Consider the following 21,354-nt stretch of genomic DNA (forward strand, 5'->3'; position numbering starts at 1 on the left):
CAAATGCAATTCCTTTTATTTCATCTAATACTGATTTTTTTCCGATGTTGATGATGAAGATATGAGGCTACTGATTATTTTGCCATAATAAGTAGATTTCTATTTTAAGTATGCTTTTAATGTATATGTATTTGAAGCCGAAGGGAAAGAAGACAATTTTGTAATTTTAAAAACTTTGCTTTATTTCATCCCAGGAGGCATGATTTATGTACAAGAAGAGCGGTCGAACTGACGTCCGTTCACAAGCGACACAAAAGCAGAAGAGCGTGAAAGAGAAAAGCGTCAGAAATATTTATTCCCGGTCATTATATACCATGAGATTCTGATAGGGATTTCTTTACACGTGTCGATTTCAGTAAGTAAATATCTTTTAAAAGAATTTGTTTAGGTTGACAGATTTTTATCCCTTCACTCGGAGCATCTGAAAGTGCACATGTTCACAGTGATCGTGATGCATTAATTAAATAAAAAAAAAGATGGAATTGGATCAGGAAATAAGAGAACATTTTACAATGAAGTTAATATGGGATAAATTAAGATAAAAATAGGTAAATTAATTAGGATTTAATTTAGATTTAGAGATATCATTACGTATGTATATATATTATAAAATTTGTTATACTTACAATTAAAGTTTGACTTCAGAAATAATCAATGATGAAATTTTGTGAATCCATCTTTAAACTCTTCTACGGTTAAATGTAAAATGATTGATTGTAAAAAATATAGATCCTTTCTTATCGCTTGAAAATTACTTTTTTTAATCAATCAGGGAATTTTTATTGAACAATCATCGTTGTTATTATACAAATTATGAAAAATATTTTATAGTATGCATAAAAATTCCATTCTGAATGGCCGTACTATCTGTTTTTATATTTCAAAAATCTTTCGTTTCATTAAGAAACTTTTTGTTGTATTTGACGTTTAAATATTCCAATTAAAGTTAAAATTTTAAATGTGGTGAATAGAAAATTAGGGTGATACATTGTACAGGGAACGGAATGGTATAAAAGTTTTAAAATAGTTCATGCAGCTATGTCTAATAAATTTTTTAGTTTATACTTTCCTAACCTTTAACCGGCTACTCCGATCCGTCTGAAAACACATGGAAAAATCTGAATGACCGGACCGCCGCAGCAGCAACATCAGCGGTAACTTTGGTTCAATCCTAAGGACCATCACCGGCCACGGTTCAACCCTTCCCTTTGAAAGTACGTCCCGGCATCGATAGGAGCAAACCGACCCCCAGAGTAGAGAGAACCAATCACAATTTCGCAAGCTTCTCATCCTCAACTATGAGGGGCCCCCCTCCCAGTGCAAGTTATATTTTCCTAAGGAAGCCATTGAGAGCATGTAGCATAAAATATTTAATTGAAAATTTTTAGCAATCTTTGAGCAGTGCCTGCGAACCGATTGTTCGGCGAAAAAACTAGTAGTGTAACTATTATACTTTAAACGTCTCTATCTTACTTTACTCTTACTCTTTATTTATTACTCCTTATATATTACTCTTTATATCAAAAACTTCTTTTTAGCTTACCGATTGCATTAAATAAAGTAATTCCCTGGAAGTGAAATCCGGCGAGTGTAGAGGAAATTGAAATCTTTTTTTTTTCTGCCGAACCTTTGTCTATACTAGCATTTTTTAAAGATAATCCTTCATTTGATTTTTTTGAAGCAGTAATTAATGTACTAGCAGTGATTTTAGCAGTAATAAATGTGCTAGTTAATTTGAATCATAAAAATCTGATATATTTTGTTGATTGTTTATGTATAATATTTATTCAAATTGCCCATTTTTTTTTTTTTTTTTTTTTTGAAATACCCAGTTTTGTATTCACTTTTCTGCCCTGATTATCAAACTAAAACTACTGTAAAAAATACCATAAACATCTCTTCTATACTAGTATTCTTTTAGGATTAACTTTCTGTTGATTAATTGTTTAAAGCAGACATTAATGTTTTAGCACTAATGATACAATGATATTTTATAAAACGACTGGGAATTCAGCCGTTTGATATTAGGGTATTGCAGTGGAAATGATGACAAATAAAAAGTCTCCAAAGATTGGGTTCGACGAAAGGAAAGGTTTAATTTAAATACAATTTATTGCGAGGAAATAGAATCGAACACATGATGAACTATTTACAGATATGACGGGGAAAACTTATAAAAACATAAACGGTCATTACAGGACCTGAGACCAATACCGAATCAAAACATCTTACAAACATAACGACACGTATTTATCTCGTGTCTTAATTCTAAAATTTTTATATTAGCTACAGTTGCTAGGTTACGTAAATATCAGATGCGATACCGATTAAATAGTTAAATGTTTAATGTCACGTGAAGTGATTTATTCATACCAATGATGTACAAAAGCAGGTTCAAAATGCATTGCATCATTTTTTCAATAAAGTACGGGAGACAAAATAATTTGGAATTTATAACCTTAATGCCGAAATTTCCTAACAATGTGCTAGCACTAACTTCAGCAGCAATAAATGCACTCATTGTTTTTGTATCACGTAAATCTGATATATTTTATTGATTGTTTATACATAGTATTCATTCAAAATGAGGATTTTTTTTTTTTTTTTGAGACATTCAGTTTTCTGTTTATGTTTCTGTTCTGATAATCTACTTATAATTATTATATAAATAAAATGTATACATAAAATTTCAGAAGATAATGCGGTGTCATTGATGATGTAGAAGGTTGGGAAACACCGTTCTAAGCTATGTTAAGCCGACCATCCTGCACGTGTCCCCCATACTGAATGATGTATGCTTCCAAATATGAACCCGAGACACGCAACTCGGGTTAGCAGAGTAAAAGGATGAATGAGGGCGGACAACTTTTTTTCTCGAATAAAATATACAGAAAGAGAGAAACGTAGCGGGTTTTCTGAATGACATATTAAGCTACATAATTCTTTTATCGCAGTCAGCTAGTAGTAAATCTTTTTCTCGTGCTTTCATTGACAAGAATTTATCACTCCTGTGACCGGTTTTCCTTTTCTCGTATACGGAATTTATTAATTAAAAATGTTGTAACAATCATAAAAAAATCGAATTCGAGATTTTGACGAATTTCTACCTATCAGACCTCCTTCGATCCAAGAAACACATTTTTCCAACTCTGTTTGCGAACTATAAATCAAAAAAAATCAAGGTAGACAAAACTGATATGTGAATTTTACATCCAATTTATATATTTTCACCAAATGCTGAACGGAATTCATCTAAAATGTGTGTTTGTCCGTCTATCGAGAGCAAAACTATGACAACTATGAGTTCAAACAGCTAGGTGGGTGACGTAAGATAAAAGCCGTCAAGGGGTTCACTTCCTGTACTTTCACAGGTATGCTTCAATTCATTCTCATACACTTACCCAAAAACGCAACGATTTGAATAAAGAAATTTGTTGCATAATTTTGTTATTACAGTTCTAACTCTGTGTAAAATTTTAATTTCATTCGTGAAAAAATAAGGCTCACAAAGTAAATACTCAGTTTTCTTCACTATCCTACATAGTACAAAACGCTCGTATGTGGGACCCTAAAAAACTCTGGATGCGCTTGGAGTGTACAACCTCTGCCAAAGTCCCCGATTTTTATAAGAGTGGGAGAGGACAGCACCCTCATCAGGGTGTATTGTAGAAAATTTAGAGGAGACAACTTTTGTTGTTTTTTTAAATGATCTCCCGATCTCATACTAAAAAAAAAATAATAATAGATTTCGAATTATAATTCTTGATGTAAGCAATAAAAAAATATAAATATCAGCAGCCGTATATTAACAAACTTTGTAAACTACATAAATTTTAGGGCCAAAAAATGTTGTTGTTTCTAATGGCACTTGTCATAGACTTTAGAAGTCACTGATTTTAAGTCAGGGTGCGTCTCTTGTTGTTCAGTAGCGCCATCTAGAGCCAAGAGTACGGCTTAGCTACACACACGTCACAACCCTTTTTAAAAGGCGGACATCATTCATGCATTTCATTCACTCATCCACAGATCATAATGTAGGTCTGAATCAGAGATCCCTTGATCCAGTTCCCCCAGTGGATCTGGGGTATTGGATCAACACTCTCGACATGGAGGGCTTTATAATCACGACAGATTTATATGTGCGCAAGCTACCACACACACGAAGGCTCTTCGGCAGTCGGGGTTCGAACTCTCAACGTAAGGGAAGCGAATCCAACGCCCTACCAACCAGTCGATCCCAGCCCTCAAAATAATACCCGGTACATACTATTACCCGGTATAAAGTATTGAGATTAAATTAATAACTATTCCATATGTATCAAATAATTGATTCTTTAATAAGGATAAACAATACTGAGTTTTAGTGGAAGTTCAAAAGTCAATTTTGCGAACATGAATTGATTTTTGTGTGATGAATGCACATGAACTAACTTTCGCTTGATATATGCGGAGTGTTCTGTACCAATTTACCTTCGAACTTCTTTAATGCACCTTGCAGGAAGAAAGAAAGAAAACTATGTCATCAAATGAAGAGTAATAGGAACACACAGTCGTTCGAAATTTTGAATATTATATCTACACTGAAAACAAGAAAATCAAAAGACACAATGGATTTTTTTTATACAGGTAATATACTGACATCATGGAAATTTCCTGACAAAAGAATTCCTTGATTATGACATTTGTTTGTCTTGCTTTTAGAGCAGACATAAAATTTAAAATTTCGAACAGTCTGCTGAAAAATGGTAATTTCCATTAGTATTCTTCGCCTAATTCATTCATTTGGATTGGTCTTGAAAATGCTTTAATTTTGAAATATTTTCGACACCACTTCCATGGAGAAGTTTTTGGGGATTCAAGAAAATGAATTCCGCACATTGAAGAATTTAACTAAATCAGTACAAAAATTGATACAAATCATTTTATTGTATTCTCTCTAATGGCAAATATAATGAAGTAAATTGCTTCATTGTCTTATAGATTCCAGTTTATCTGGAGACCATTAGTTATTCAACAAGAAAGGTATCCCAAACCGTTTCTGAGAATTGTGATACTTAAGATACTTTTATTGAGTCGAAGGAGTTACTACTGTTATATTTGAAAATAAGAATATTCTTTCATTGGGATTTCCGGTTTGATTTCAATATAATTTAATGTATTGTTCGCGTTAAAGATCTTTACTAACATCTGTGCCATTTAAAAGGAGCGTGAAATCGAAAATACATTAGAAAAGTGGTTTTCGCTAAAAGCATATATTTTTTTATAGGAAAGCATCATTAGTTCGTTAATGAAACTCCATGTTTGCATGTAAGTAGGCGAATTGCGAGGTACCCAATCAGAAATGATTCGGTTTCTTGATTTCATTAACTCTACTCTTTTCACGCGAATCAGCAATTTCCATTGCACTCTCGAAACACGATTTCATGAAAGGAGAAATCTTGTATATGTTTCATTTCCCAATAATAAATTCATTAATTCGCATCAAAACACGATAATAGCTCTTTTTATATATATTCAGTCATGAAGTGAAATGAAGGAAACGAAAAAAAATGCGTCATTATTCCCCCCCCAAAAAAATACGAAATAAAGCAACAATCCCCTTGAATTTTTGACATCATTTCCCTTCGAAACAAAAAAAAATGTTCATTAAAAATCTTTCACTAAGCCTCGTATCAGAGCAAAACAAGATACGAACAAATCGATATTTACCAGCATATTATTTATTTGATTTATTGTCAGTTCTGAAGGGAAAAACAAATCTAAATTATTACTTCCAAGTGTCTTACGGCACCACATTTTGAAAACAAACTTTACATCATCTCCAAATGTCAGACCTGGACTGCAAGCAGTGGAGAAAGGGGTGAAACACGAGCGCGTGTAAAGACTTCCCCACGCATCGTTTGACGAGACTAAAACAGTACTTTGGACGAGAAAAGTAATGCTTTTAAGAGGCACTTCTATTGTCATCTTTGTGTCAATAGTTACTCAGCGGAAGATTCGAAATCTAGCGATCAGCATAAATGGCTTTTCAGCGAAAGAGAGGTGGGGACGACAGAGGGGAGGGTAAAGGTCTAACGTCCACTCTGACGTGGACAAATGACCAAAACAGTCATGCACCATTTACTGGGCATCGAACACCGCTTTAGGGGTCCTCCGTCTCGATGTCGATTGTGTGGACGTGCCATGCACCGGGTTTCTCCACAAATAGACGGAATGAAGCACAGAGGGTCGACCCGGCAAGAACGTGGTAAACAGTATAGCTGCTCAGCTGTACTGCGACCCGTTATAGCGGCGCTGCGGATGGTTGGAGTGTGTGTTCTTCCAAGTTTCGGATGCCGCCTATGGGCAATAACTGTCATGCTCTTCCGATTACTATATCTCGGCTCTTGCATAAGCAATATGGTTCTTAATAACAGTTTTGCATTCGAATACATATCTGTAGTGCTGACAACAGTGAGTTCGCTCCTCGCGTCGAGTTTGCTAAACTTTAGTAGTGCAGAGTTGAGAAGAGCTGTTGAGAAGCTGGACTCTACTATCAAACAGCTTCCAGCTGGCAAGGGATCTCTTAAAAACTGTTTTAGGAGAGTGGTTGGGCTGACGCTCATTGGATGGCTTTATTTGATTCTCCGTCTTATTGCAGCTATAAGTATAGTAGATAATCAACCCGCACAACAACAGTTCCAGAGTATTTTTTACAGGAAACCCCCGGATCATTTTACCGATTTAGCTATGTATATTTGTGTGGGGTTGGTTTCGGGTTTAGAAGTGTTTTTCATTCAGGGAGCTTTGATATTCACGCCGGTGTTGTTCATGTCGGTCTGCATGATCCTCGCGGAAGCGTACGCTGAGCACAATCGAGTCATCGTGAACCTTGTAGGACCTACTGAAGACTTAGGAAGTGAATTCAACAAAGTCCGCTCTTTCCACGAGAAACTTTGCTCACTGGTGACATACATGGATTCTATTTTTGGAAAAGTGATCTTCTTTTGGTTTCTGTTCCTTGTTGTCACTGTCTGCATGGACATCACACAGCTATTCACCGATGACACTTTGCTGAAGAACAAAACTCAGGACGATGTCTTCTTCTTTAGTCTCAAAGTGATATATTCCGTTTTGTCTTTTCTTGGCACCTGTGCCACAGCTGCCAATGTCTCGCAGCAAGCTCACGATTCGTTGCCGACCGTTCATGCACTGACACTTCGAACAAGCAGGATGGATTTAGACACGAAACTGCAAGTTCAGTTTTTTCTCAATCGCTTAACCTCGCCGACAGTGGGTCTAAGTGGCTGGAATTTCTTCACCATAAACAAAGGGTTTATTCTAAATGTCAGTGCTGCTCTGGTAACGTACACGGTTGTGGTTATACAAATGAACCCGAAAGCAATGAGAGTCATTCACCATCTGGTCGCTCAAACTGTAAATAATGGAACAAGCACTAATGGGAACAGTGATAGCACTGAATCAAGCGGAAACAGTACAAACTCAAGTTCTTACTGAAAATCATATTAAAATATGCTGCAAGATATGAATTATAAAACTTTCCCAAATGCAATCTATTTTATGATTGGTGAAGTGGTGAACCTACACAGAGTATATAATGTGTATTGTTCAATTTAGTTTCCCATTTAAATATATTTTTAACTTAATCACAACTGAAGTAATGAAACACAAATAATACTTTATAAAGTATTAATATTAATATTTTATAATTAATAGAATTGTATTTTTTAGAAATTTATTTGATATTATTGATAACAGCATTTTTATGAACCTTCCTGTGGTTCCATCTCAATCCAGGGACCGTAGAGAACTGCCTAATATGTTTAATCGGAAATTCGCTATTGATTGTATATATATCATTTGTATTTTATTTCAGATAGAATTTATAAAATATTATAAATACTTCATAATTTGTATAGAATTATTAATATTTTACGTTGAAATGCATGTGTTCAGTTTATTTAAGCTCCACTTTCAATAGAAATTACTGGCACAATATTTCCAATTATTTATTATTCATTTGAAAAGAAAATTTGCACTACAGAAAAGTACCTTACGAAGTGTAATAATATCTTTAACTTTTACTAAATATTATAAATGCTATTGCATTAAAAATTTAGGATCTCTGGTTTTAGATTTAGAAAAAATTGTGCTATACGATTTCTCGAAAATATAGAAATGAAATTCCCTCTTGTTATAAAAAGATATAATATATTGTTCATTTTAAAAAAAGAAAATTATTTTTATGATGTTATATTTTTTCCAATTCATACAATTTTCATAAATTTTCTTTTATATGCAACTAACAGTTTGAAATAAAATAAATTATTGATTCTCAAAGAGTGTAGATAATTTCTCATATTTTGTATGACATGAAATGGGTATTATTTCGCCAAAATTTGACAATAATAAAAAGATTTAGGGTTTAAATAAAGTAAAAAAAATATATTAGTCATATGCAATATCTAAAACTATTTTTTAGTTTATGTTACATTAAGTGTGAATAATAAATAATATATAATAAATATTTAAAATTTTTACCGAGGATACATTTCATGTTTTCACGAGTCACGGAAAATTGAAAAAAAAATCAACCTTTAAAGTATGTGATTTTATAAAAAAGTCAATTTTCAGAGAAAATGTCGAATATTTTTTATTCGGTACTTTATACTTCTGAACAGTTTTCTTTATAAAACTGATTGAAGTTTTATTAATGCGGTTCTTTTTATATTTTCATAAGTAGAATTATAATGTTTTATTTGTATTTAAAAATGCTTTTTTCTCAATTTTGGCAAGAACTTAGATTTTGCTAAAATTCTAAAATTATTCTTGCAAAAAATCTCATATACTGAAATTCTATTTATATTTTTTATTGATATTTGAGATAGTAAATTTTCAACATTTTCTGTACTTCCTGAACTACAGATAAGCAATCTGTTCATTTAAAAGGATTTCGCGGTTATTTCAATGTTTCATAAGGCATAAAAAAATCTAAAGTTTCTTGTTAACAATGTCAAATACAAGTATTTCAAGAATTGCACAGAATCGCTATTTCTAATTTCAAGAACTAGGTATCTTGTTTGCAGGATCTTAAACAAATAACTTGATATTTTTGCTTCGGTGTGTTTCTCCAATCCATTTTATGAAAAATTCAAAAATGCCAGTATTTTATTAGACCTTTGAATACTCCATTCTTAATATAGAAACATACTTTTTAAAAAGAGATACCTTTTAAAATATTATTGAATGTTATATATAAGTTGCAAGCGTATTACATGTATATAATAATAATGTGAATTAATGCTATTTGTTTAGGAAAGAAAAGTAATTATATTTCAAGTTATTATTAATCAAAAAAGGAATTTACATCTGTCAAATTCAAAATTTTCACATAAAATATTTTCAAAATCATATTTTAATTCCATATTATCTCTCTGTTTCTTTTTTCTTATATCCGACGACGAATTAGCTAGTCTAAAGATGAACTCCTGACACAAATTGACGGAAATGACACTTTCTAGGTAAATATACGAATTACATTCTTGAAATTTTGATCGAAATGGATAAAACTGATTGTTCTGTTTAATATTTTTTGTAGTATAGCTAAATTTGTATTAAATATCTTAAACAAATATAATTACTAATTGCAAACACATCAGAAAAAAATCAGAATCACAAAACAATTAATTCAATTTACTAATTTATATTTAATTAGAAGAGAAACTGCTTGGTGCCAATTAATTTATTTTCTTTATTAATTTATTTTTATTTTCTTAAATTAAATTTTATAGATATGAAACTTTTAGGTTTGCTTTTTCATGTATAATTGATTAAACATTGCATTAAAAAAATGTGTAATTAGGAGAACCATTGAGGTCAAGAAGTTTAGGCAAATATAATTGAAATATAAGCTTGAAGTAACTTTTATAATTAAGAGGGCTTAGCTGGCTCTGCACCGATATGGCCTGAATTTTTGAGTTAACTTAGAATACAAGAACATATAGAATCCCCTCTGATCTTTTTTAATACAAAAAGTGCAAAAATGATGAAATTTACAAATTAATGATGAAATATATTACAACTGCCCTGAAGTCTTTTTTTCTGATTGTTTTAAATATGTTTATAGTTCGTTTCATACTCTGATTATATGCAAGGTAAGATATACATTTCTTGTTGTTGTTGTTACTTATGGCACTTGTCATAGACGAGACATAGACATAGATTTAAGCCGAGTTTGTCAGCAGAACCCGAGGGCAGAAGTCTGATTTCTAACTCATATGAAGATAACACTCACACATTTGCTAGCACAACCCTTTGTACAGAGACTCTTTCACACACCTCACAGATAGAACACAGAAAAAAGAACAACCATACCCGAACCAGGACTCTAACCCGGAACGCCCAAATCACGGGGAAGACGCGCTACCCTTAGGTCAGGACGCCGTCATAAATTTTTTACTTACAAGATATAATGGTTACGAAGAAAATCCATTTTTTTACTTTTGCACTTTCTAATGAGAAGTAGGTTTTGTGTTCTTATTGTGCAGAAACATTTTAAAATGAGAAATTTATTCGAAATATATTATTGAAGCTGTTTTAAAATATCGAAATTTTTTATAGAATGTATACCATAATTGCTTTGCTTTCTCTTTTTTTGTAGTCTAGACACTTATTCTAGACGATAAATTCCTTTAATTTATTTTTATGATAATTTAAGAAATTTTATTTTCACAAGCGGTAGAGGTGGTGCTAGATATTAATTCTGACATGAAAATGTCTTTTTTTTTTAAGTAATAGAGGCACTCTCGAAGAAAGAAGACATTGAAATGGATTCCGTTCATTGACATCACATTTCTACGAATAATGTAGCACTAAGTGATCATTAGCAAGTCATTAGTGAAGGCATTAGCATATTCAGTATAATTATGGAATCGACTCAATTAATGGATATAGGATACATATTTAATTCCATATCTACCGGGATATTTATAGTTCCAATGAATGAACCCGATAAATTTATACATTAAAGTACACAAAATATTTCCGCTCTCAACTCATCTGAGATTTTGCCTGGCATCAATCGCAGGAATCAGCATTCAGTCACAGTTATGATTTGGAAAAGTTTCGTAAAATCCCAGAATTCCGTTTCAAACTTTCAAGGTTCGTCTACAACTATATCTAATCATTCGATTTCCAGCCTCCACTTTAAAAGGCGACTGTATCTGCTCATGGAATTTCAGCAATTTTCTGCATGCTGGCATCCGCTGAACGAATGTTTTATAATGTTCTGTTTTTTTTTCAAACTAGTTCGGCTTTCGGTTGCCTTTTTTCCAATGGCCATTGAAGAAGTGATGGAGAATGAACTTCAATATAAATTTTGTTAATTAATTAAGAACAAAAGGCATAAAATAGCTCGAAGTATACCGTTATATGGATTTTGTTTCTTATACTAAATAATATTTCTATGTATTTAAGCTATAGGATTCATTTTAATACGGAGACTAACAGAAGTTTTCTTCAAGATAATAAAAAGGCAATATTACGACAAAGGAATAGATTGTATAGAGTCCTGGTTCAATATTAAAAGGAAAAGACGAGAAAGATCGAAACATGTACACCATTGATTGCTTAATGGTGTATTTGTACAACGACGAAAATGTCTCACATATAACAAAGCCCACTTTTTTCTTTTTCACCCCCCCCCAATTTATTAATTAATATTAATAGTAACAAATGATAAAACCTTAGCATATTTTAGGAAATATGTTGCAAATATTTTTAATATATATACATAGAGACATAGAGAAAAAGAAAATTTACTGCCTTAATTTACGTTTTTCCATAATTACGTTTTTGTTCAAATTACATTTTTTTAAATTTTGTTTTTAATAAAAAAAATATATAAAGTTATTATAATCTCTTACTCAACAGTTACAAATTAGATATATGACCAATAATAGTGTTTTATGTCACAAAGAAATATCATAGTAATAAGCAGATATTGAATATAAATTGCATTGCAAAAAGGCAAATGATATGGAATTCGATTTAAAGCCTTGCCAATTATATTTTGAAAGAAATTACAAAAATAAGTAATTCGAAGAGAAATTTATACTCCTAAAATGAATTAGAAATGTTCATGCCATTGTAATTTAATAAATAATTTTATTTTTATAAAATTTAATTTTTTTAAAAACATTTTTTGCTATTTTTAATGTATATTCTACTTCCTAAATGCATATTTACTCCTTTAATATTAAGTCAATGAAATAACATTTATTTATTCCAAAAAATATAGATTAAAACCTTCACTTTATGATTTCTATATAGATAATTCATATCTCTGGACTTTAACTATGATTTAGAAATTAATTCTTAATTTGTTTACTTTTGAATTATGTATACATTTTTTTTCAAAAAATTAGATAAACGCTTTAAAAGGGTCATTTTTTTCTAGTCATATTACATTAAAATATTTTTAGGCTTGAAATTAGAATAAGAAAAGGGATTCATTTAGCTTATTAGATACATTTAATTTGATTAATTATTAATTTGATTAATTATTAATTAAGTAGCAAATCAAGACGCATCATTTTGTGTGAGATAAAAAACTGAAGCATCTAAGTTTTTGACTTACTAAAAAAATTTGTCAGAACTGACGCCAACCTACATAATTTCATACAAAGATTGATAAATTTGGTGGGAACCATACTTCCCACGGCCCTAGAAAGGGTTAACATGACAGACCTTTTCGCAAACAATATAAAATTTCTCTAATGTTAATATAAATATAAAATTACATATATTTTAAACTATATATATCTTCTTTTTATTCTTTCCCGAAACATAATGATGTATTTGCTTAAATTTGACATCGATATAAAGAGAGTATTTAGCATACAAATGTCAATTAATACTATTCATCGTTTATTGCAAACAACAACCCATGAAAGAGATTAATTGATTAATCAAATTCATCAGTTGTTATCTTTATTAACCGCAAATATTATTAATGATAACCAATTCTTCACATTGGCCGCAACATACATATATTTAAATAAGTTTGAAAAAATGAAAAGAAATATTTATGTGACATATTAAAACTGCAGAAAATAATGTTTTTATAAAAAATAATGTATTTTATGAACTTTTCTCATTAATTAATTATATACAGCATAAGAAATTGGTCAGTTCTATAAAGACTATTTTGTCTTTATTGAATGAATTAATGGTCGCAAAATAAAGTTTCCATTTTATCAAATTTGGTTTCCATTTAACTGCATTTTCATGAATATCTAATACTGCATACAAAGTTCCTGAAAATAGTTAATTTCGAAACTGTCTTCTAGCATGTTATTTTATGTCAACTTCAAAAAAAAGGCTTATACTTTTTTTTGTATTGAATAACCTTGGTTTATAATCGATAGTATGAAATATAATAGGTCATAAGCATCTTTTAACCTAATTTTATTAGCAATAAAACTACAAATTGATCATAAAATTTCCATTTGATTACTTTCGATGTCACTGAAGGACAAAACAGTGCTTGTCTAAAAAAATGGATAACATATTATTTATTTTATCAAAACACTAATCCATTAATTGCAAAACCAAGCAAAACCATATATAGTAATATAAAAATTAATTTGTAAGAGATTTAATATAGTAAGTAACACGATGTCCGATAATATATGAGCATGTCAAGGTCCCTCTTCTTCTCAGTTTTAATTTAAAAAAAAACAACCTGTAGCCCAAATCGTTAAGACACCTAATCCATAAATAAGCTTCGAAATTGGAGCAATTTCTTTTCACATGTTGTTTCCGAGCTGACCTCGAACTCTGGTTAGCCACGGACACCTCGACACTGATTTTTCTTTTATTTAGGAGGCATTCCTTTTATCCGGACTCTCTTCTCTGGGCGTGCCTTGGGTGCCAAAGCTATCTGGTAATGACTCGCTTTCTTCTGAGATGGAGCCTGGGGTGAAAAAATGGCCGACGCCCTTTACTCTGTGTGAGAACATTGTTAAGAATACCGAATGCTCGCATCAAAGGATTAAGTCTTAAATGACCTTGACTCATGAAGAAGAAAAACTTGATTAAGTTATTTCCTTTCAAAGGAGGACTTATTTTAATATTCCAATCTTTATCTTAAAGGTGCTTAGATATTCTTTTTATCTTCTCAGTTTCCCACGCATTATTGGGAGTTTAGCGATATGTGATGTGCTAGGATAGAACCACCGGAGTATGAGATGATATCGTCACTTTACCAGCATAGAGTTATCAAAATTCATAAATAAATTGCGTTTAGAAAATTGGTGAACTTATACTTGAAAACTTCGTATAGTATACAAAACAGACAGGGCCGATTTAAATCCCCAGGGCCTTTGTACAATGCATGTTCCATTCTCCCTCCTCTACATCTCATAATTCCCCAAAATCGATATCCTTTATTGATTCTGTCTAGAATAGGTTTTAAGAATCATATTTTGAGAAACTGATATGATAAATAATAATTATAATTAAATGCACACTACTTTCAAGAGAGTTTGTTCGCGCTTTTTCTTCTGTGCAAAAATTCTAGAACCCAAATTATGCTTATACAAAAGAACGAAAAAATTTTTTAAATAAAACTTTTTACACGTGAAGTTATAGAGAAAAAATATTCTAATCGTCAAAAAAAAATTCGAACTCGCGATTTCGATGAATCTCTACGGTTCAAATATCCGAATTCAAAAAAAATGTATTTGACATTATGTCCCTCTCTATGTCTATAAACACAATAAGAAAAAAAAAACGCTTTAACATAAATTTAAACTAGACGAATTTAAAATACAGTCTAAACTTTTAATTTGTATATTCTATTAAATTTAGAACGAAATTTATTCAGAGTCTGCGTGTCTGCTGTCGGAATATAAGTTAACACAATAGCTACAAAATGGTGTTAACTAGATAAATAAAATTTCATGAACATATTTCACGTCTGAAGTGTAAGTCCATAAAAGATTTTAAACCAACCGTTTTCAGGTCTATATTTTCACGATAATTAAAACACGATAATTAAAAAAATGCAACGCCTGAACTTCAGTATAAAAATTTAGCATTTAAAATATAAATATTTGTCAACTTTTGAATCAAATTTGTGAAAGAGTAGGCGGTTTGTCCGTCTGTACTTTCGCATGCATGCAAATCCGATAACTCAGAAACACAAGAGCTTCTTAGATGAAAGATATTTGATGTGTGATCAAGTTAATAAAATTGGTAACTTTATGCCAAATTTTCTAGTTTTATTCAAAAACCTCTATCCAAAATGCATAGAACCTATTTTCGTTACTCTATAGTGAAGCACAAAACTCTCATGTGCTGGACTTAGAAAATAAGTACATGAGCAATCTTGTGGATCACAATCCAAGGTCCACAATTTTAAGCGAGATAGAGGAAATAACATGTCTCTATATAATATAAAAATCTAATGAAACGATAGCACATAACCAATCACAGAAGGCATAAGAATCAGTTGCACCAAAAGCCGTTTGGAAGCAAGAGCACATATCTGCGGAAAAAGTTACATCTCAACTCAATTTAACATCGTTTCTAAATTAAAACTCTAAAGAATCTATTTAAGTTGTTTGTAAGCATTAATTTTGCTTAAAAATGGCTAAAATTATGAATATTCGATGCGATTATTACAAATGCTATCGACGGCAACATGCAGCTGAATATTCTGAAGCTGACCGGATTTATCGGCAAAATAAATGAGATGTAATTAACATACTGCTAAGAAATCTTCAAAAAGAATCAATTGCATTGTTCTATAATGGAATAGCCAATTTTGTTTGCTAAGCATACAAAAAGATAATGAAATAGTCAATATTGTTTGCTAAGCATACAAAAAGATAATGAAATAATCAATATTGTTTGCTAAGCATACAAAAAGATAATTGCGTAACAATTTTAGCGGGTTGGCTAGCGGTAGTGAACAGGAATCTTAGCCCTCCAGTTTATAGCAGAGCATAAGAGGGAATTTAGGAGTAAGAATTCCAGCTCGTTTTGAAAAATTTTATAATTATAGGATGGGATATTTTTATAAATTATAAATGAATAGGCATTTTAGAACTATAAATTAACATAATGTAAAGCATGCAACAAATTAACTGAAAATCTAATTAGAATAATAATTTAAAATTAAATTATACTTGATTTTATTTTGACTATGTTCAAGTGTACAGCCCTTGTAAATAAAATGATGTCAAATGTTAAAACAACCTGAGAATATATTTTAAAAAATCTCGAATCATTGGGATGGATCCCTACTTGACTGTTTTGCCTATATGATGATTCGGCCTTGGAAGCAAGAAAGGGCATTCATTCTGGCACACCTAATATAGCAGATAGGCTTTATCCATGCTCATAAAATGAAAACGAAACGAAGCATGATCTTGAACATTTTGCTTATTCTGTCATACTCATGACACCAGGGTTTTTTTATACTGAAAATCTCGAACGAGTAAATTCGAATTTCTATAAAATGATGCAATAACATTGCATCATTTTATAGAAATTATAATTCTCAATCCGTTTTCTTCGAAAGTTATACATTTTCTATTTCCTGTACAGGATTATTCATATTGAATGGAACAAAAGGAATAATGTAGTGAAAATTCTAAAATTGATTAATTTAGCAGGAAATAATTATATGTGTTTTATCTGGCAACAGCGAAAAAAAGAGCCGCTAGAAAGCATTCGCTACAATCATTATCAGAATAGTGCCTTCCATACAAGAGAAAACGTTCCATGTTTTGAAATATATTAAAACATCTTCTTCATCTACGTTTTTAACCAACATTTCTTGAAAATCAATGCATCGTTACAACACCAAACTATGGGTGACGTAATTCCAGGATAAGGTCTGCTTATGGAAGAAAACTAACCCAGGACACAATCTCGCCAAAACCGAAATGATTGTAAAAATTCGTGGCAAGATTTTAAGAAGTCCTGAAAACCCATTAATATAACAACGAACGTCAACGTCTGAAAGATTCATTACCCTATCGTTGAATTGACTGTTTTCTTGATTGCCAAGATCTAACTCTTTGCGATTTTCCCCCATGGAATTTAGTTAAAGACAATGTCTTCATGCCGCCAAGTTTGCAGAACTTGTTGCACCAGAAGAAGGGGATAACTGACGAGTTTGACCCATTAATAATAGATATTTAATCACAAGTGTGGCAGGAGCCGGAATGTTATATAGATATTTGAATTTCCCCCGAAAGGCACTCAGAACAGCTGTAGAAACGTGGATAATTCTATTTCTTGATCAATTTGAGTCGTCAAAATTAATTAATTACAGCGTTCACAACGTTATCTATGCCCCAATTCAGTATGAATTACCTCGAATTTTGTGAATTTATTTTTTCGGAGATAGACATATTATCGCCTTAGTGAATTTGCAATTAGTCGTTTGTGGGGTTGCAATCAATGAGTATTTTCTCAAAGAAGGAATAGTAATATTTTTTTGTCCTTTTAATATTCAAAACGAAGAAAAGAAATATAATATAGTTCAGTTGCAAATTTATAATGTTAAACTAATAGTTAGGACAAAAGGCAACTTTGAAATAAACACGTTTCACGGCCAAGATTGATGGTACCAATGGTGTAAGCATATATGGGAAGAATTAGATTTTCCATCTGTCTAATGAATTGTACTGAGTTTATCGTGAAAATATTTAGACTAACTTCTGTCAAGTATGAGGAAATTATATTGAGCAAGATATTGTAAGAAAATTAAATATAACAATGTTTATATTAAATAAATTTAGGATTCAGTCCAAACAATATCTGGTTTGTGCCAAGAAGTTCCTTTAATCCATGTATGTTTTTATTTAAAAAAAAACTTTTTATAGAGATACAATAACAAAAGTTCTGCATTTTACTTCTTAAAATTCTACAGGCGGACTGAGATAAATGTAATGTATTTAAAAATTGCAACAGCATCCTCAATTGATTTAAAGTTGTTTCGAAACGGAGTCTTGATTTTACAAACCACAATTCACTAGTTTCTTTATCTACATAAATCTACGATTCAAAAGAGTCTTGTGAATCTGTGTCGGCATAGGTTGTAATTATAACGCATTCGAATACAATACTAAATTAACATATAAGCAATAACTGCAGCTCTCGTGTTGAATATTAACTAACTTTTCATAATTAATTTTTATTACTTTCTCGTTTACAAAGTATACAGCGAGAAATAATGTAACTGGTGAGAATGCGTCAAAAACTCGAACTGGGGTTTTCGGCATCTCTGATTTCTATAATTCATATTGGGAAATATGTCGATCTGTCCGTCCATCAGTCTGTTTGTTCGTGAACACGATGCTTTGAACTAGACGGATGAAATTAATTTGACACGTGGACCTTACACTACATTTGTTGATGCCTATCAAATTTTAAAAGATTTTCATTCGGATGATGTATGTCTGTCCAGATGTCTGAGTGTAAAAAAATATTATAACTACAAAATGTAAATAAAATTTGGTACATATGTTTCGTATCAAATCAAATTTTGAACCAAATATATCAAAGATTGAACGTCTATAGGTCGCTACTTTCGCATGCATAGAAGCACTTCAAAAATACTATCATTTAAATAAACAAAATTTGGTATGTGATCTTTTGATTGAAATTGAGGTTCTTTGTTAAATTTTAGTGTCAATTGGTTGGAATAAAGACATCCGAAATACAATTTCAATTTTTGTGTACTTGTGTATTAACCGCATGCCAAAGATTAATCGTCGAAAAGGACCACACATTCGTCTAATCGATTCAGTAAAAACGATAGATTTCTGCTAAAGATCTCGTAACTATTGCTTGGTAATACCATGCAAAGGATTCACAGCCTTCCCAAGAAGCATAATTTTGTGCAGATAGTGGAATAACATCTTTATTTAGGATTGCATGATAAAGTCTTGGGCAAATCGTTCCCACTATGTTCCTTCTAAGGGCAGTTATATCTAAAACACCTTTATTAAAGATATTGTCTCTTTTAAAAATAAAAATTGATGGTTAAACTTTATTGAAAATTGTTATAACTATACACTCTAAGTCAACATTAAATGTTACTTATACTAAATATATCTCAATAAAATTACTATTATATTTTGTTTAGAAATAATTTCAACAAATCATGAAAATAATTAGTAAAAATACTTCAATTTATTATATTCACGACCTAATGAATTAAATTAGATTTAATTTTTTGTCTATTTGTACAATTAAAACTTCGTTATATCGGCGTACTGGCCTAGGGGTAGTGCGTCTTCCCCGTGATCTGGGCGTCCTTGGTTCGAGTCCCAGTTCAGGCATGGTTGTTCTTCATCTGTTCTATCTGTGTGAATGTGCCCCCCTGTAAAAAGGAGCTGTGCAAGCGAATGTGATGCGTGAGTAGCTAAGTCGTACTCTTGGCCCTAGTTGGCGCTACTAAAACAAGAGACGCTCCCCCACCGGCTTAAATCGCTGTCTTCGTAACAGCGGGCTTGTCCATGGCAAGTGCCGTAAGAAACAACAACAAACTTCGTTATCAAATTTTTAATCTTCATTTACAATTAAGGATAACAATGAGACTTATCTGTAATTTAATTGTTTCAATAAACGAAATAAATATATATATTTTTTTTGAAATAAAGCTAATTAATAGATCCGTATCTAGCTTATTAAAAAAAGATTTGCTACATATATTTGTTTACTTGACTAAGTGGTTTAAAGTTAATTCAGAGCGGCATGCGTATATCGCTTTAATTGCGATTGTGATAAGTTGTATATAAAAAACGGATTAAAGTATAAAAATCATTTAATTAAATCTATTCAATAAAATGAGAGAAACATGATATGATCTAACACCATTTCGTATATTCCCTGCCGGTCATTGATATTTAGGTAGACTCAGTTGTTGACGTTCTCAATCCTTCTATTAAAATTCAGTTCTGCATTTTCAAAAAAAGAATGGATCTTAGCAAAGATTATCATAACTTTTGAATTGAAAGTGTTTCTGATTAAAGTGCCATAAGGATATGATAAGCTAATTTTTGGAATTATGCATGCATATACAATATCTGAATTAGAGGTGTAACACAGATCTGGCTTTGTCTAATTTTTTTATAATGCAAAATACAGGTAATCATTTTTTTTTTTCTGAAACAATTTATCAATGGTATTGTAAAGATTTTAAGTTCGATTTCCTGCTTGGGTACACCCTCATAAAAGCTTTCAATATTTACATTTAGAATTTATAACTCATTTTGTTCCAAATATTGTTTGGGGATTCTAAGATTGATAAATATTTTTCAAAGAGCTGATTTAATACTATTCTTTCCAAGTCTGGCGCTACACCCAGACACAAACGAGAGCAAAAGTATTTCACAAATTGCGGGTTTCGTTACACAACTGTTAGTTTAAAAGGGCACGCCTTGGCTGAAGGGTGTATTTACACACACCCACATTGTATTTTGTTGCAACCTGTTGAGCGATCGATGTCCTCTCGCCTTGGATGGATTCGGACCAATTCAAAGAATTGTGCTCTCAGAGTTAATGGAAGTACTACAGGAAGTCAATAACCCCTCCAGAAAACGATTGTTTGCTTTCAAAAGAAACTGAAAATTCAGTTAACTGAATGTAATTTTCTTGAAAAAAGAAAAAAAAACTCTTTCCATTTCTATTTCCTTCAAAGACAATAGGATTTCTCCAACATTCTTAATTTGAAAGTACCAAAACTTGAAAACATTTTGAACAAACTAGTGATTATACCCAAAATAGGAAGAAAAAAAACCGGTATATTAACATGAAATTAAAAGGATCCTTATAATTTTTAAATACACGAAAATAATACAACAAAGCATTTCCTTTTTTTTTTTATTTTAAAATTCTTTAATCATGTTCACGAGAATGTGTTGCTGTTGAGAACAGTGATATCAGTGGCTCTCCGCTCTGCCCGAAGGCACACGGATAAAGAAAATTGAATGACCGGACCGCCGCAACAGCAACAGTGGCGGGAAATGTGACTGAATCCTAAGGGCCATCACCGACCACGGTACAACTCTTCCCGAAGAAAGTACGTCCCGTCATCGATGGGAGGAGCCAGATCCCAAACCTTTTTGTGTACCCTCCAGGGTGGCGAGATCCAACCACCATACCGGAAGCATCTCATCCTTTTTTCGAGGTGCCCCTTCCGGGAGGTTTGCTGTTGAGAATAACTGAAATTCAGTCCCAAAATTTGAATTTAGTTTTAATTACTTTAGCATTCAGCTGCGAATTTGCACAAGGCGTATTCTGGAGTATCAATATGAACCGTGGTTGATAACG

General features: G+C 31.7%; 1 protein-coding gene and 1 long non-coding RNA gene across 2 annotated transcripts; both read left to right on the plus strand.

Annotated features, from left to right (window-relative positions):
* Positions 1-206: 206 nt before the first annotated feature.
* On the plus strand, positions 207-15,295 carry LOC129963764 (uncharacterized). The gene is made up of 3 exons (XR_008784011.1): positions 207-355; positions 9,470-9,521; positions 13,885-15,295. It is a non-coding gene; the product is annotated as an uncharacterized LOC129963764 (long non-coding RNA).
* On the plus strand, positions 4,646-7,585 carry LOC129963762 (uncharacterized). The gene has a single exon (XM_056078304.1). It carries the CDS (start codon positions 6,097-6,099, stop codon positions 7,495-7,497), a length of 1,401 nt encoding a protein of 466 aa, XP_055934279.1. The 5' UTR covers positions 4,646-6,096; the 3' UTR covers positions 7,498-7,585.
* Positions 15,296-21,354: the final 6,059 nt, after the last annotated feature.

The sequence above is a fragment of the Argiope bruennichi genome, chromosome 3 (genome assembly GCF_947563725.1).
Source record: "Argiope bruennichi chromosome 3, qqArgBrue1.1, whole genome shotgun sequence".
Taxonomy (NCBI): Eukaryota; Metazoa; Arthropoda; class Arachnida; order Araneae; family Araneidae; genus Argiope; species Argiope bruennichi.